The sequence below is a fragment of the Phascolarctos cinereus genome, unplaced genomic scaffold (assembly GCF_003287225.1).
Source record: "Phascolarctos cinereus isolate Bilbo 61053 unplaced genomic scaffold, phaCin_HiC Scaffold_726;HRSCAF=1367, whole genome shotgun sequence".
Taxonomy (NCBI): domain Eukaryota; kingdom Metazoa; phylum Chordata; class Mammalia; order Diprotodontia; family Phascolarctidae; genus Phascolarctos; species Phascolarctos cinereus.
The window spans coordinates 203,642,201-203,657,637 of record NW_027556098.1 but is presented as its reverse complement, the minus strand read 5'-3'; the positions used below and the strand labels follow the sequence as shown (position 1 = coordinate 203,657,637).

General features: G+C 34.0%; 1 protein-coding gene across 2 annotated transcripts in view; it reads right to left on the bottom strand.

Moving 5' to 3' along the window:
• Positions 1-15,437, bottom strand: part of NCKAP1 (NCK associated protein 1) — a 129,884-nt gene that overhangs the window by 72,378 nt on the left and 42,069 nt on the right. For both annotated transcript variants that reach the window (XM_021006377.2, XM_021006378.2), the window contains 8 exons: positions 12,789-12,881; positions 12,529-12,585; positions 11,614-11,756; positions 11,435-11,525; positions 5,729-5,866; positions 5,040-5,088; positions 2,845-3,001; positions 9-65 (listed from right to left, as the gene is read on the bottom strand). In XM_021006377.2, coding sequence (XP_020862036.1) covers positions 9-65; positions 2,845-3,001; positions 5,040-5,088; positions 5,729-5,866; positions 11,435-11,525; positions 11,614-11,756; positions 12,529-12,585; positions 12,789-12,881 — 785 coding nt within the window. The remainder of the gene's footprint in view (positions 1-8; positions 66-2,844; positions 3,002-5,039; positions 5,089-5,728; positions 5,867-11,434; positions 11,526-11,613; positions 11,757-12,528; positions 12,586-12,788; positions 12,882-15,437) is intronic.

The window sequence follows — 15,437 nt, the reverse complement described above, 5'->3', positions numbered from 1 at the left end:
ACACTTACGCATGTGACACAGCTGCTTCTTTGCATTCTCTTATGTCATTAATACGTTTGTTGTAGCTACATGTTAAAAAGGGTATCAGAAACATTAGTGTTAGCAATTATATCAATAACAACCTGAACTTGGTAAAACCTAATACTAAGAAACATTCAGGCTCATGGCCCAGTGGAAATGTTTTGCACTATAATTAAATGAAAACAAAATCAAAAATATACTAAGTGGTATATATCTCCATTCCCAACCAACACCATTTATTTACTACTTCACCTTCACTTTCATTAGTCACGAATTCAACTGTGAGACCTTTCCAATCCCTTTCACAGTAGCTCCTAAAACCAAGTTTTTAAAATGCCCAATAATAGGAATTTTAAAACAATTAACTAAAGAATGAGTTAAACAGTTCTGTTACTAAAATATCTGTTGCGTACTAAAGAGGATTCTAGCATACAGTAAAACCCAACAGTCAAATAATGTGACTAGATCAAGCTCTATAATGTGGAATCAGGCTTAGCTGTAATCTAAATAGCTAAATTTAGATGGTTACTTTCCTCTGGGTTTATCTTGAATGTTCCAATTTCTGTATGTTGTCTTGCCCATTAGATTGTAAGCTCTACTACAGGAATTGTTTTTGCTTTCTCGTTGTTTCCCTAGCACTTAGAATGATACCTAGCACAGGGTAAGCACTTAGCTTACTGACATATAAAACGTATCTATCTTGGTGTGTTACCTGTTCACTAGTAACCAAAGCAAACTAGCATTTGTATCTTAAAAACTAGTGGTTTATATACTGAGGAATTATTTTTGCATATATGAAGCTAAATCACCTATCCATTTTTAACATGTAGATGCGTATTCTAAAAATCTCACATACCATCATTTCAGTAACAGCCAAATCTTATTCCTTATAAACTTCACTGCAGAAACACTATTTTCTTACAGCTGTCAAATCATAGGACTGTAATTAAGCTCTTTCAATCTATCTATGCTGCCCACTATCAAATTCTCATAAAATTAAATTTTACCATAAATAAATTTCAACTAAAAAATGAAATTCTATGATGAATGTGTATCCTGAAAAACTTATTTTTCTTGCCCACAGTAGCAAATATTGCAGTTATCCCTTTGATTTAATGCAGCAATCAGAGACTCTTAGAATCTGAATATGTTGATAAAATTATAAATATTAATAGATAGCAGATTATTATAATATGAGCTTTTAAAATACCAGAGTTCAAAATTTAAAATGAATAGGACAAAATGCTTTAGAAATCATCCTTATAAGATTAACCTTATCAGCTGATTACATTATATATGCTATTAAACTAAGTTGCTGGCATTAGCATTAACAAATTAACTATACTAATCTTTAAAAACACATCTGATATAAAATTCAAAGAAAACACGAATGCTAACAGAATGTATAGTTACTTCAGAAGTAGAAGTTAGGAAAGTTTAGGATTTACAGAAACTATACACTAAAGCAAAAACAGACAACCTCTTGCCAAACTGGCCAAAAAGACTTAGAAAAATAAGTCCAATTTCTAAATGATATATTCCAAAACTTGTAATTTATCTAAGCTTCCACCAGAAAAATATTTCCTCAATAATCACCTTACAAACTATTATTTTAAAGTAATTCAATTACAATATTTTTAAATCAGGGGCTCAACTTTAACAACGCAGATTCTTAAATAAAAAGGAAAGTGTGATATTCCTATTTAAAAAATGAGGTTAAAGACTATTGGTTTTATGTTATTAGATACAGTATTCTTTGTCATAGAGGCTTACGGCATTAATCATTATAAGCCATTAATCATTTGCATTGATAAACTACAATTTCAGGCTTTCACCAAAATGTTAAATGTGACTGCCTGTGCAGGTACCATAGGCACTGATGATGGCAATTTAGAACAAAGGTTCTTCATCTGGGATCTGCAAACTCATTTTTAAAAAATATTTTGATAACCGTATTTCATTATCTTCTTTTGAATTTTACTTTATGCATTTAAAAACATTATTCTCAAATGGGGTCTATAGGTTTTATGAGAATATCATTATCTTTATATCTGATTCTATCAATACATAAAAGAATAAAATACTTGGGAATTTATAATTGTAAAAAAAGACTTTATATAAATTTTTAACACTAATTATATAACTAAGAGTCTTTTTTTTTAAACACAGAAAGTCCTAACTAAGAAAGTCCTGGCTTCAAATTTAATTTCTCCTCAACTCCATATATATATCTCTATTTGGTTTCAAGATATTTCATACAGTTTCCTAGGGAAAGAAAACCTAAATACGAAAAATGAAAAATGTATTTATTAAGTTAGAGAAGACATGAAATCAACTGCTTTAAACAGCTGACATTTAGATCATAAAATCATAGGCTGGAGTATTACTTCGAGTAATGCCTAATATAGAACATATTGTCTTCAGTGACCCCTTTATTACTTTTCTCAAACTGCTTACTTTAATCTTGAAAGCACTTCTAAAGATTGCAAACTCCAAACACAGTAAATAGCAGAGTAAAGACTAACTATTCCAACAATCAAAATATAGGCTGCTACCCTAAAAGTCCAGAAAAGGGACACACACACACACACACACACACACACTCACTCACTCACTCACTCACTGATTAGAGGCCCTCATTTGGTTTCATACAAATTAAATTTAAGAAAGTAGGACAGAAACTGGTTTTCTTCCACCCTACACTTACCTACCTATGCTACATAATTACTGAGTTTTCCTACATTATCTGTGTTAGAATATATGCAACTTAAACATTAAAATAACAATGACCTTACAAAAGAGATGAGAAAAATCAGACCATACCCTCTTATGTTTACAAACAAGTCTTCAGCAGCCTTATGAATGTGAAAAACTTCATCCCGAAAGAGAGAAAGGCAAGAACTACTCTGAAGAGCTAGCTTCCAAAGATTCAGTGCTGTAGTATCAGTATTCAGGATTCCATGGCACAAAATAAAGCCAACTTTAAATAAAGAGAAAGCAAATACAAGTATAAAAGTCTAAGGCAATGGGATCTTTTATTTAAAATATAGGTCTTAGGAAAAATAGACAAACAGCAACTCATAAACTCCATAGCTTTAAATTATATGTTGTATTACTCTGTAATAGTAATATTGTCAAATTGGGATACCATCAAAATTCTTTCTATTCGCTTCGTAATATTAAAAAGCCAGAGTCCATTTTCCCCATGCTTACATGGAAAGGAGTAAGCATTTCAGTCCTGGATAGAATGTAAAGTCAGGTCTATACAGGTGGTGCAGAGACATTGTGACATTTTGTATTTACATATAGTATCTTACAACCAGCTATATGGTGCTGGTTTCCAACCTCATCATTCAACCAAAACTACTCTTTCCAAAATTACTAACGTCCTCCTAATTACCAAACGTAATAACTCATCTTCACTCCTCATCCTTGGCCTTTATATCTGACACTGTCAATTACCCTCTTCTCCTTGATTCTCTCTTCTCTCTAGGTTTTTGTGACATTGCTTTCCCTTGTTCTCCTACCTATCTAACTGTTCCTTCTCAGGCTCCTGTTACCTTCATCCAGATCACACCCACTAACTATGGGTGGATCCCACAGGACTCTGAGGCTGTCTTCTCTTTTCACTCTGCTATTTCACTTGGTGATCTCATTAGATTCCAAGGTTTCAATTATCATCTCCATACAAAGGGCTCTCAGATCTACCTATCCAACCTAACTTCTGCCTAGATTTCCAATCTTGTATTGCCTGTTAGACATCTCAAACTGTATTCCAATAGATATCTTAAGCGCAAGATGTTCAAAACTGAACTCATCTTTCCTTTCCAACATTCCCCTCTTTCTAAATTTGTCAAGGGCACCACTCTCCTAGTCATGCAGGCTTGCAACCTAGAAGTCTTCAAATACACACTCTCTCTTTCTCAAATATCCAATGAATTAATAATTTCTGTCATTTTTACTTTAGTAACATCTCTGGCAAATAGCTCCTTCTCTCCTCTGACATTGAAACCACCTTGCTACAAGATCTCCATTACTTCACACCTAAAGTACCTTAACAGCTTGCTGGTCAGTCTCTCTGCCTCAAATCCCTTCCCACTTCAATCCATTCTCTACTGGGATGTCAAACTGACTGTCCTAAAGCACAGGTTTGACGATGGTCCCTTCACTCCCTCACTCTCTCCACTCAATCAATTCTAGTTGCTCCCTATTACCCTCAGGATCAAATATAAAATTCTATTTGGCTTTTAAAGCCCTCCATAATCTGGCTCCCTTCTATCTTTCCAGTCTTACACTTTACTCCCCTTCACATAAGCTATGACCCAGTTAACACTGGACTCCTTGCTGTTTCTTTACATATGAGACTCTATTTCCCAAATCTAGCCATTTTCACTGACTGTCTGTCTCTCATGCCTAGAACTCTCTCTTCATCTCTACCTCCTGGCCTCACTGGTGATCTCATTAGATCCCATGGTTTCAATTATCATTTCCATACAAATGGAGTCTCAGCTAAAGTCTTATCTTCTACAAGCAGTCTGTCTCAGGCCTCCCTTAATCTAGTACCTTCCCTCAATTTATCTTGTACGTAGTTGTTTGCATATTGTCTCCTCCATTAGGCTGTAAGTCCCTTGACTTGGAGCAAGGACTGTTTTTTGCCTTTCTTTGCATCTCCTGTATGACTGACTGAAAGAATAAGTTGTTAGCCTAGAATGACACAGCCAATATGTGTCTGAGGCAGGACTTGAACCCTACTATCTTTAGCTCTGAGGCCACTGGCTCTGTGTCTGTTGTACCAGCATGCCTCTTCATATGTATTTCATATGATATGTATATTAGCATGAAAGGATAAATTTTTACTCAAAAGAACACAATGAAGTGCTTTTATCCTCCCTAAGGAGTTGATAGCCAAACTTAGAGAAAACAAAAACTTTCAAGTGAGTACATTTTAGGCTAAAATCTTGCATGACTAAGTAAACTAAAAAATCTCAAGATAATATAAAATTTTAGAGATTACTTACAGATTATCCATTTTTCCATGGCATCCAAAGAGAGGTATTCACATGGCATCTTTAAAATAGGAAATGCGCAATTTATGGCAAGAAAGTCAACTCAAATAAAATGTTATTTCTCTCTACTCTCTTGCCACTGGTTTACTTAAAATATTCTAAATCTACTTATTTTGATCTAACACTACCCAAAAAGAGAGATTTTGTTTCACAATTTAAGTATCCATATCTAAAACTTCTAGGTAAAAAAGGCTACTAAGACATGCACATAATATTCCCAAAGGCCAATTTTACCCACTCTCCTCTAAAATACTAATCTTATGTACTTTCTAATCAAGTTTTTTTTAAAAAGTAGACATTTTCAAAATTCACAAAGCAATTTTGGAGTTTGTAGCATCTCAAGATAAAAAATAATCATCTAACAATGAGTAATGGAAATTTCCCATTTTATTCTAAATAGTATTTATGAAGTTTGCTAAATAAAAGTATAATTCTTGAATGAATCCTAGAAAGAAGAATTGTAGCAATATGATTTGGTGAGCTAAATTTTAATGATACTCAAATTGTAATGAGAATAGAAATAAATTTATAGAACACATCAACTTTCTACACATTAAAATTTATAACTATATATATTACCTAATGATTTAATAGATTAATCATTGTATTAATATTATTTAAGGGAAGAAAGAGAATCATACTGTGTCAGATTGTGCAGGATTAAGCATTGTACTGGGTGCACTAATAAGGCTCAGTAACTGTGCATTTCTCCACTGATCAGCTGAGAGATTCCTTCGAGGATATACCATCTGAAGTGAAATCAGAGCATCTGAAAGAGACTATATAAAAAAGGTTAATGTACAGTTATATATCTCAAAATAATTTTTAACTTGAAAGGAAACTAAATTTACGCTTATTTTTTACATTTTATCATAAAACTAGCATATTCCTTTGAACTAAAAACAAAGTAAAATTCTACAATAATGATATTTATCCTCCACACACAGCATACACTCACGCAATTTCGTACTTTCAAAATCTAATATGCTTATCTCTCTGGCCTCATGCTCCCAGGGAAAGGACCTGAAAGATCAGCTCCTTTCCAAAACAGCTGAAAAACAGAACTACAAATAAATTATGTGTTGGAATCTTCCACCCCAAGAATGAGGATCCAAAGATAACCCACCTATGCAATTTAAGGCTTTCTATGCTTTATCCCATTAAAAAAGACTTTCACAGTTTTCCTTTTCCAAGTTTTCAACTGTACTGTTTTAACTATAAACTACAACTATATTGTATTCAATGGCATAGTTTCCTGGTAAATTACTTTTAGGAAACATCAAGGATACATTATTTTCTTAATCATTTGAACATCTAACATAAAATGAATTGTGTCTGAAATAATCAAACATTGCAATTCTCAACTTTTTTGGAATAACCTACTGCTTTGTTAGCTTGCTTTCATAAACATCCTTTCCTTTTCTCCTTTCCTTCTACCAAAAGTGAAATTTTAAAATTAAACTTGTTTTTAAAATTATGTGAATTTTAAAAAGGAAAATCAGTTATTACCCTAAAATAACTAGATACTGTGGAATGTCAAAAAAGTAAGATTTGTGATTTCTTTTCAAATGCAAATTAAATCTTTACCATGCATTCATAAGCACTCTGAGTGGGAGGTGTCCTCAGCCCAAGATAGCACGTACAGCCACCATATAAATAAGACATAGTAACTAAATAGCTGAGCCAAAGAGGCTGGAATAGTCAGCCAAAAAGTGAGATTAAACATAATTCTGAACAATCTTGATACTTCCATATACAAAACATTGCACCTACTATATTTTAGGAATTAGATATTAACTAATTCAAAAGCATATTTGGTTATCTGTATTATATTAAATTTCCAATAATACATTAAATTTAAACATTTATACAGGCTTTTGGTAGGGCTAGGGGAAAAGATAAGTAATAGTATTTGGTGACTCTTTGGGGCTTAAGGGAATTGAGACAGCTAATTATTGGTATGTCATTAACAACAGAGATATGTCATCTTCCCAAGGCCCAGGACCAGGCACAGAAACCCTCAAAATCTGTGAAACCTGATGACTACTATCTATATCTGGTAATTCACCAGACAACTGATATGGATGGAAGGAATCTAAGAAACAATGACAAGAATTATGAAATCCTGAACAAGAAACTTAAGACCCGATGGCTACAGATAATATTTTTATTATTGAGGCCAACTGAAAGTAAGGGCTTTAGAAGAGAAAGGGAAATAAAGGAAGTGAACAACTTGTTAAGACAATGGTATCTGAAAACAGCATTTGATTTCTGGACCATAGTTTAAAATGTAGAAATGAGAGGCTCTTGGCAAGGATATTTTTAATGAAAACTGTTGTTGTACCATCGTTTCAGTCACATCTGACTTTTCATGACCCCATTTAGGTAACAACAGTGGAGTGGTTTGCCATTTTCTTCTCTAGCTCATTTTACAGATGAGGAACTGAGGTAAATTGGGTTAAATGACAGCCAGTAAGTGTCTGAGGTCACATTTAAAGTCAGGAAGATGAGCCTTCCTACTAACTCCTAGCCTAGCATTCTAACCACTGCACCACGTAGCTGTCCAAATGAAGACTACATGCCATCTGAAGCAAAATTAGAGCACCTGAAAGGGACTATTTTTTTAAAAAATTGTAATTTGATACTTCCAAACAATTTTTACCTTAAAAGGAAAAAAACATGGTTATATGTTAGAGAGTACTACAAATCTAATCAAAAAGACTTTAGACTAGGAAACCACACAAATGACTTATGTATATCTACCAAGGTTGATATCCAAGACATGTAGCTACAATGTATGCCGAAGAAAAACACTAAAAACACTATAATTCACAGCGATCAAACCCATGGATGGCCTCAGATGTTTATACACAGACGTATAAGATATGGGAAACAAAAGCAAGATAAAATGGATATTCTTAAATACTGTAATGCCAGGCTTTGGCCAGAAGTACACTGGTAAAAATATTTTCGTCTGGAACAATACAGATGGGTGAGGAGGAAGGCTGCAGAGTTAACCCTGTATACTGAGAAAGTATATTCATGTAAAAAAAAATTTAGTAACCAGAAGAGGTACCCATGGTGAAGACCATTTGGGTAAAGATCAATGGAGAGAAACACAGCACTGTCACTGGAGTATGGGTATACCAGAGAACCACCTGGACAAAAGGAAGAAACCGACAAGAGAGGAATAGATGTTCAAGCCTGACAAAGACCTACAATGGTAGGGTGGTGATAAGGAATTTCTGTCTGTCTCACACACACACATCCCAGCTCATATTTTCTGGGCTTCCTTTAATGATAATTTCCTGACATTTTGGACTAAAAAGGAAGAACTGGTTGCTGAAATAGAAATATTGAGATTATTTGCAGGAAGTGATTACTCCACTTTAGGATTTATGACAGAGAAGAGGAAAGCCAGAAATAGTATGACTTCTATCCCCAGATTTATGGAACAAATCGATTCCCAAAAGTTCAAAGAAGTTAGGTACAATAAGGCTTTATTTAGAGATTAAAATTCTACAAAGGTAGTAGCCCAAAAGGAGGGGGAAGTTCTTAAAAATTAGATTCTAAAGACAAAAGATAAACAATCCTAATGAAGAAGAAAGAAGCAATGTGGATGAACAGAAAACTCATCAACCAACATAAGCTGAACTTGGGAGAGATGTTGTATAAGAGATTCTGCTTCAGTTATGAGACAGCTACTAGAGAAAAACTGAGGATGAAGAATAATCTATATCAATTAGTAGTGTCAAGAAAACAAAGTGGATTCAAAATAATGCTAGTCAATTTGGAACTATGCCTCTGGGCAATTAAACTGTGCATATCCTTTGATCCAGAAATACCACTACTAGGTCTATATCCCAAAGAGATCATAAAAAAGGGAAAAGGACCACACTCTTTGTGTAGTGGCAAAGAATTGAAAATTGAGGGAACACCCATCAATTGAGGAATGGCTGAATGAGTTGTGGTATATAATTGTAACGGAATACTACTGTTCCATAAGAAATGACGAGCAGGAAAATTTCAGAAAAACTAGAAAGACCTACATGAACTGATGCTAAGTGAAGTGAGCAGAAGCAGGAGAACATTTTACACAATAACAGCAATACTGTACTATGATCAGCTACGACACTTAGTTCTTCTCAGCAATACAATGATCCAAAACAATTTCAAAAATTCATGATGGAAAATGCTATCTACATCCAGGGAAGGAACTATAAAGTCTGAATGCAGATCAAAGCATACTATTTTCACTTTTGTGTGTGTGAGTATGGTTTTTCCCTTTTGTCCCATTTCTTCTTTCACAACATGACTAAAGTGGAAATGTTTAACATGATTGTGATGGGGTGGTGGGACTAGACCCCAAAAAGTCCGAAGATCATGTCTCTGGAAGCTTGCCAATCTCTCAGTATGCTCGTCCTGTGAGAAAATTTTCTCATGTTGCAGAATACGTTCTCTTATCAGAACAGAGAGCGTACCTGGCCCAAGGTTTTTTGTCCCTGGCTGGCCCAAGGACTCTTCCTCCTGCCAGATTCCCAAAATCCATGCCTCTGACAATTCCCTCAATGTCTGACATATTCCCTACACTTTCCTATTCATAACTCCCAAAGACATGTGGATCCCTAGATTAGCATCCCTGTCATTCCCTTCCCATGCTTCTTAGTCCCAGCACCATCCTCAGTCTCTCACAGGTTCCATAAAGATCCTTGCCTACTTTTGCTAAAGCATTACAATAAACTTTTTGCCACTTCACTAAGAGAAGGCTCGAAAGTGTGAATTCATTCCAAGCAACTCTGCCTGGGCATTCTTGGAGTCCTAGCACTCCCAAACCTTGTCAACTGCACATGCATAATCTATATCTTGGTGGTGGGGGGAGGGGGAAGAAAAATTTGGAACTCAAAATCTTATAAAAAATCAATGTCAAAAACTATTCTTACATGTAATTGGAAAAAGTAAAATATTATTTACAAAAAAAAATTTAACTGGAAAAATGATGCTAGTAAATATTAATTTTCAACACTAAAAAAGCTAGCAAACTAGAATACCTCCAATTCCTTACCTATAAAATGAAAGTCACCACCAACTCAGATTTCATGATTCTTTGAACAATACCTAGCAAAACCCATACAATGGGGGACAGCTAGGTGGTGCAGTGGATCGAGTAGCAGCCCTGGAGTCAAGAGAACCCAAGTTCAAATCTGGCTTCACACTCTTACTAGCTGTGTGACCCTGGGCAAGTCACTTGACCCCAACTGCCAAAAAAAGGGGGAAAAAACACTATACAATGCACATATTTTTAGTATGTTATAAAAGGTGACAGAACTATGTATTATTGAATTTTAAAAATAAAGAGATCTTGGGGCAGCCAGGTGGCACAGTGGATAGAGCACCAGTCCTGGATTCAGGAGGACCTGAGTTCAAATCCAGCCTCAGGCACATAACACTTACTAGCTGTGTGACCCTGGGCAAGTCACTTAACCCCACTGCCTAACCAAAAACATAAAAAATTAAAAAAGAGATCTTAAAGATTTATAGTCAATCTCCAAGATATTATACATTAAATTACTTCCCCAAATGGCAATTTATGCTGTAAGAAGTTTGTTTTTTGGCTCTCACTTAGATGATATTTAAATAGACAAACACACACATACATCAACTGTCTCCAAAACATAAATGTAACTCTTACACCGGCTGACATATCATCTTTAGGATATCTCATCAAGCAATGAATTCATGAACAAGCATTGATTAAATACAGGATAAGCCCTGGAGATTTAAAGGCAGAAATGAAACTAGTCCATGCCCTCAAGAAGCTAATTATTACTCAATTTGAGGAAACAACACGTACACATATGAGCACACACAAAATACTAAATAATTTTTTGGGAGGAAGCCACTAGTAGCTGGGGTGATGATCAAGAAAGGCTTCACATAGAAAACAGCACTGGAGATGAGTACTGAAGGAAACCAGGGATTCTAAGAGGAGGTGAGGAGGGAGTACACTTCAGGCAAAAGGACAGGTGGAAATAAATGGATTTCTCTGCTGCAATGGGAGCCCAGCTGAGATCAGATGCAAATCAAACAATAGTGGATACAGTCAGCATGATTGTCTGACTTCCTCCAACTCCATTCAGCAGCACATAAATAGGTATGGAGAAAGGGGATGGCAGGAGAGATCCAAGGGGTACTGTCTGACATGGTGGTGCTCTGGGAGCATCAATAACTCTATCTCACAACATAATGTTTTGTTACTAGGATATACATAATAAAAACAGTCTAGAAATCTACCAAAATATTAAATTAATACCAAAATTAAAATTATCTACAAAAACCAATACACATACCTTGCTATGGGGTACAAATTCTTCCATCATTTTCTTTAAAGGGTTTTCATAATCTACAATCATCTGGCCAAGTCGTGGATATTCCCGATCACTTAAAAACAAAATCGAAAAACCAATTTTTCACTGAGTTTAAAGTCAACAAACTCAAATTTTCAAATTTTTTTTGAAATAAGTTATACCTTGCTCCATGGGTCATTTCATGAGCATAATTGTATAATCCAATGATTGCTTTTCTTTCTTCAATTCGTGACAGCAGTATCATTAATGTTGTGTAAGTTATAATCAAATCAAGGTAATTCTTTGTTAAATCAAAGTTTACAGTCTGGGAAAAAATTATGATGCTTTTTTTAATTTTTGCAAATGCAAAACCTCATATGTGAAAAGTAAATAAAATTCAAACATTTATTTCAAATAGCTTTTAAGTAAGAAAAATTCCCCCCTTGCAATGCTAATTAATAACTTTCACTGAAAATATGACTAAATTTTGCAAAAACTAGTGGTATAAAATATTTCAATCAACTAGAAACTTTCAAGATGGAAGGCTTGAAAAGGACAATTATAAAAGAATAGGAAATATTACCATCAAATCTCAAATGGGGGGTGGGGAGGATGGTAATTTCTAACATTTTGACATACCAGAAAACCATACTTTTTACTTTGACTTTCTCCAGTACACATAATTTGTCAACCTCATCTTGCATTTTGTATTGTAGTGACTTATCAATTAACAGTCGATTATTTAGAGGAAACATTAAGAATTTTTAGAATTGGGAACGTGAAATTAAAACAGTCAATTTACTACTATAAGTGTAAGGCAGAGATGAATTATAGTTCAAGGAAACATCAATTCTCTAGTCAAAATGAAATATTTAATGCCCAAAGTGCATAATTTTAAAGAAAAACAAAACCACTCTATGCCAAGTACATTATACTGATTAGATGTCTGGATTATCCTTAAACAAGCAGGAAAAAAAAAAGCATTAAATCCTTACCTTCCCCTTAGTTATTTCAAGTAACAGCTTAACTATAAGGATTTTAAAAGTTAAAAGACTACTGGATCTGATAAGATCTTATTAAAAAATTAAGATACTTACAATATCAAAGAAGACTTGGCAAACATCAATAGTATTCAGCAATTCACAAACATGATCCTGAAAATAAATCATTTGTGTTAATCACTGATATTTAAAAATAACTTTAATCTATCATACAGACATATTAATGTTTCTATTTGGAAAGACTTCCAGAAACAGTTCATTTAAAATTTCATTACATAGGATGGATAAAGCATCATGTACAATTTTAAATTTAAATGCTAATTTCAAGCAATTAGACTTCATATTAAATTCCATACCTTAAATTCCATAACATCTACAAATGTGAAGTAATATAATGCCAAATTCTTTAAAATCTCGGATTTTTCTTTCTGCAGCTGAGCAAGCTGTTGCTGTAAAATAATCACAAGTATATATGTTATTATTTGTATAGTTCAGAGATGTTTTAAAAATTAATAGCAGAAATCTTCCTTGGGCTATACAGGTGAAACCAACATAACTGCTATATGCAAGCAGAAGCTTTCAAAACTGCAGTTTTAGATAATTCAGGCTTTTTAAACAAACCAAAATACTTAAGATAATAATTGCTAAAAGCGATCTGCAACTGATAGTATAAGGCTACAAAACAAAATGGATTAGTACCTGAACTGAACTATTAGCAGAGCTAGACAGAACTGGAGAAAGTTAGGAAAATAAGACTATAAAATGAGGAAGTTAAAAAAACAAACTAAAAACGTCTGAGCACAAATCAATATGATGAAAATGGTATTATCTGAGTAGGAAGAAAAGGTGAAGTTTACAAGTAACACTACACAAAACAATAGGCTTTGTAAATTTGAACTTACCAAAAAGAACATCCAGGCAAAGCCACGTTACGCATGCAAAATAAAATGTAGATACAAACATAAAATACAGTAACGGTTCTTTGACCAGTTCCACAAACACAATAATACATTAAACAAAAGAAAAATAGAAAGAAATGAGAAAGAAGCAAACACTGGTGTTAAGACAGTGGTGAACATATGGAAGAGGTATATGTGAATACAACAAAAATAATGAAATTAACTTTTAATAAACAGCTTAACATCCAAATAATTTTACCCCACTTAGTTGATTTTAACATAAGCTCTTACAAAGAAAATTGTTCAAAGTACATTAACAGCTATTCAGAGACAAAATTTACAGTGACCTCCATGATCCAAAACACAAAAATAAGCTTCATAACACTAAATATTGCCAAAAAGAAAAGTAAAAACTCAGAACATCTTTTGAAGTCATTTCTCGGGACTCATTTACATTTAATTCATAATTCTAATAAAAGCCTAGATATCTGACATTCCAACCCACAGCAGATTAGAATCAGTAACTTTGGAAATAGAATATTAGAATTTGTACTAACAGGGGTGGGGAGCCTACAGCCTCAAGGTCACATGTGGCCTTTTGAATCCAAACTTCACAGAACACATTCCCTTAATAAAAGGATTTGTTCTGTAAAACTTGGACGCAGTCAAAAGGCTGCACTCAAGGATCTCGCTGCAGGCTCCCCACCTCTGGACAGAATCTGTAAACTTCTCATTTGTGTCTTCAGAAAGTTTATGGGATCCTAGGATTTAGCACCTTAGAGACCACCTAGTCCAAAACCCTCACTTCACAGCCGAAGACCAAGGAAGAAATTGAGGACCAAGAAGTTAAATGACTCCCAAAGGTCACAAAGGTAATGAACAGCAGAACCATAATTTGAACCCAGATCCTCTGATAGTAAATCCAGTTCCCTTGATGACAATGAGAAAGATGAAAATCTACAAAAAGTAAATTTTTTAAACCCTTCAACAAAGAATAACAGGGAGACATTAAGTGAAAGGTAAGCAGCCCTACATAAAATAACTAAAAGAAATTAATACATTGTCATACAATACACTAAAATCACGATAGCCTTGACTTATCAAAAATTTATATCGATATTCTTTTAAAGATAAAATATACTGGAACTAAGACCAAAGGGTAATCAAATTGTGCATACCCTTTGACCCAGCAATGCCACTAAGTCTGTATCCCAAAGAGATCATAAAAACGGCGAAAGAACCCACATGTACAAAAATATTTGTAGAAGCTCTTTTTGCATTGGCAATTGGAAATTAAGGGAATGCCCATCAATTGGGGAAACAGCTAAACAAGTTGTGGTATATGAAAGTAATGGAATTCTATTGTGCTATAAGAAATGATAGCAGGAAAATTTCAGAAAAACCTGGAAAGACTTACATGAACTGATGCTGAGTGAATTGAGCAGAGAACATTGTACACAGCAACAACGATACTGTGCAATGATCAACTATAATAGATTCTTCTCAACAATACAATGATCCAAAACAACTCCAAAAGACTCATGATAGAAAATGTTATCCATATCCAGAGAAAGAACTATGGAGTCTGAATGCAGATCAAAATGTACTACTTTCACTTTTTTTTGGTGTGGTTTTTCCCTTTTGTTCTGTCTCTTCTTTCACAACATGACTAATGTGGAAATATGCTTAACATGATTGCACATGTATAACCTCTATCAAATTGCTTGCCATCTTGGGGAGGAGCTAGGGGAGAGACAAAGGGAAAAAAATTTAGAACTCAAAATCTATAAAAAATGAATGCTGAAAACTATCTTTACATGTAATTGAAAAAAAAATAAGATTTACCAAAAAAATTATGAAATATGCAATATATCTTGGTTATGTAGAAAATAATGTACCCTGTGACACATTGCTGGGCATATGCTAGCAATGGAGGCAAAGACATATGGAATCTTTCTAACAAAATAGTCATAGTAGCATTTTTTGTGGTAGTAAAAACCTGAAAACAAAATTAGTTTGTTATGAATTAGGCAATGCATAAATTATGTCAGTAAATGAATTTAATGAAAGATTATTAAGAAATGACAAATTTGAGGAAGTCAGAAA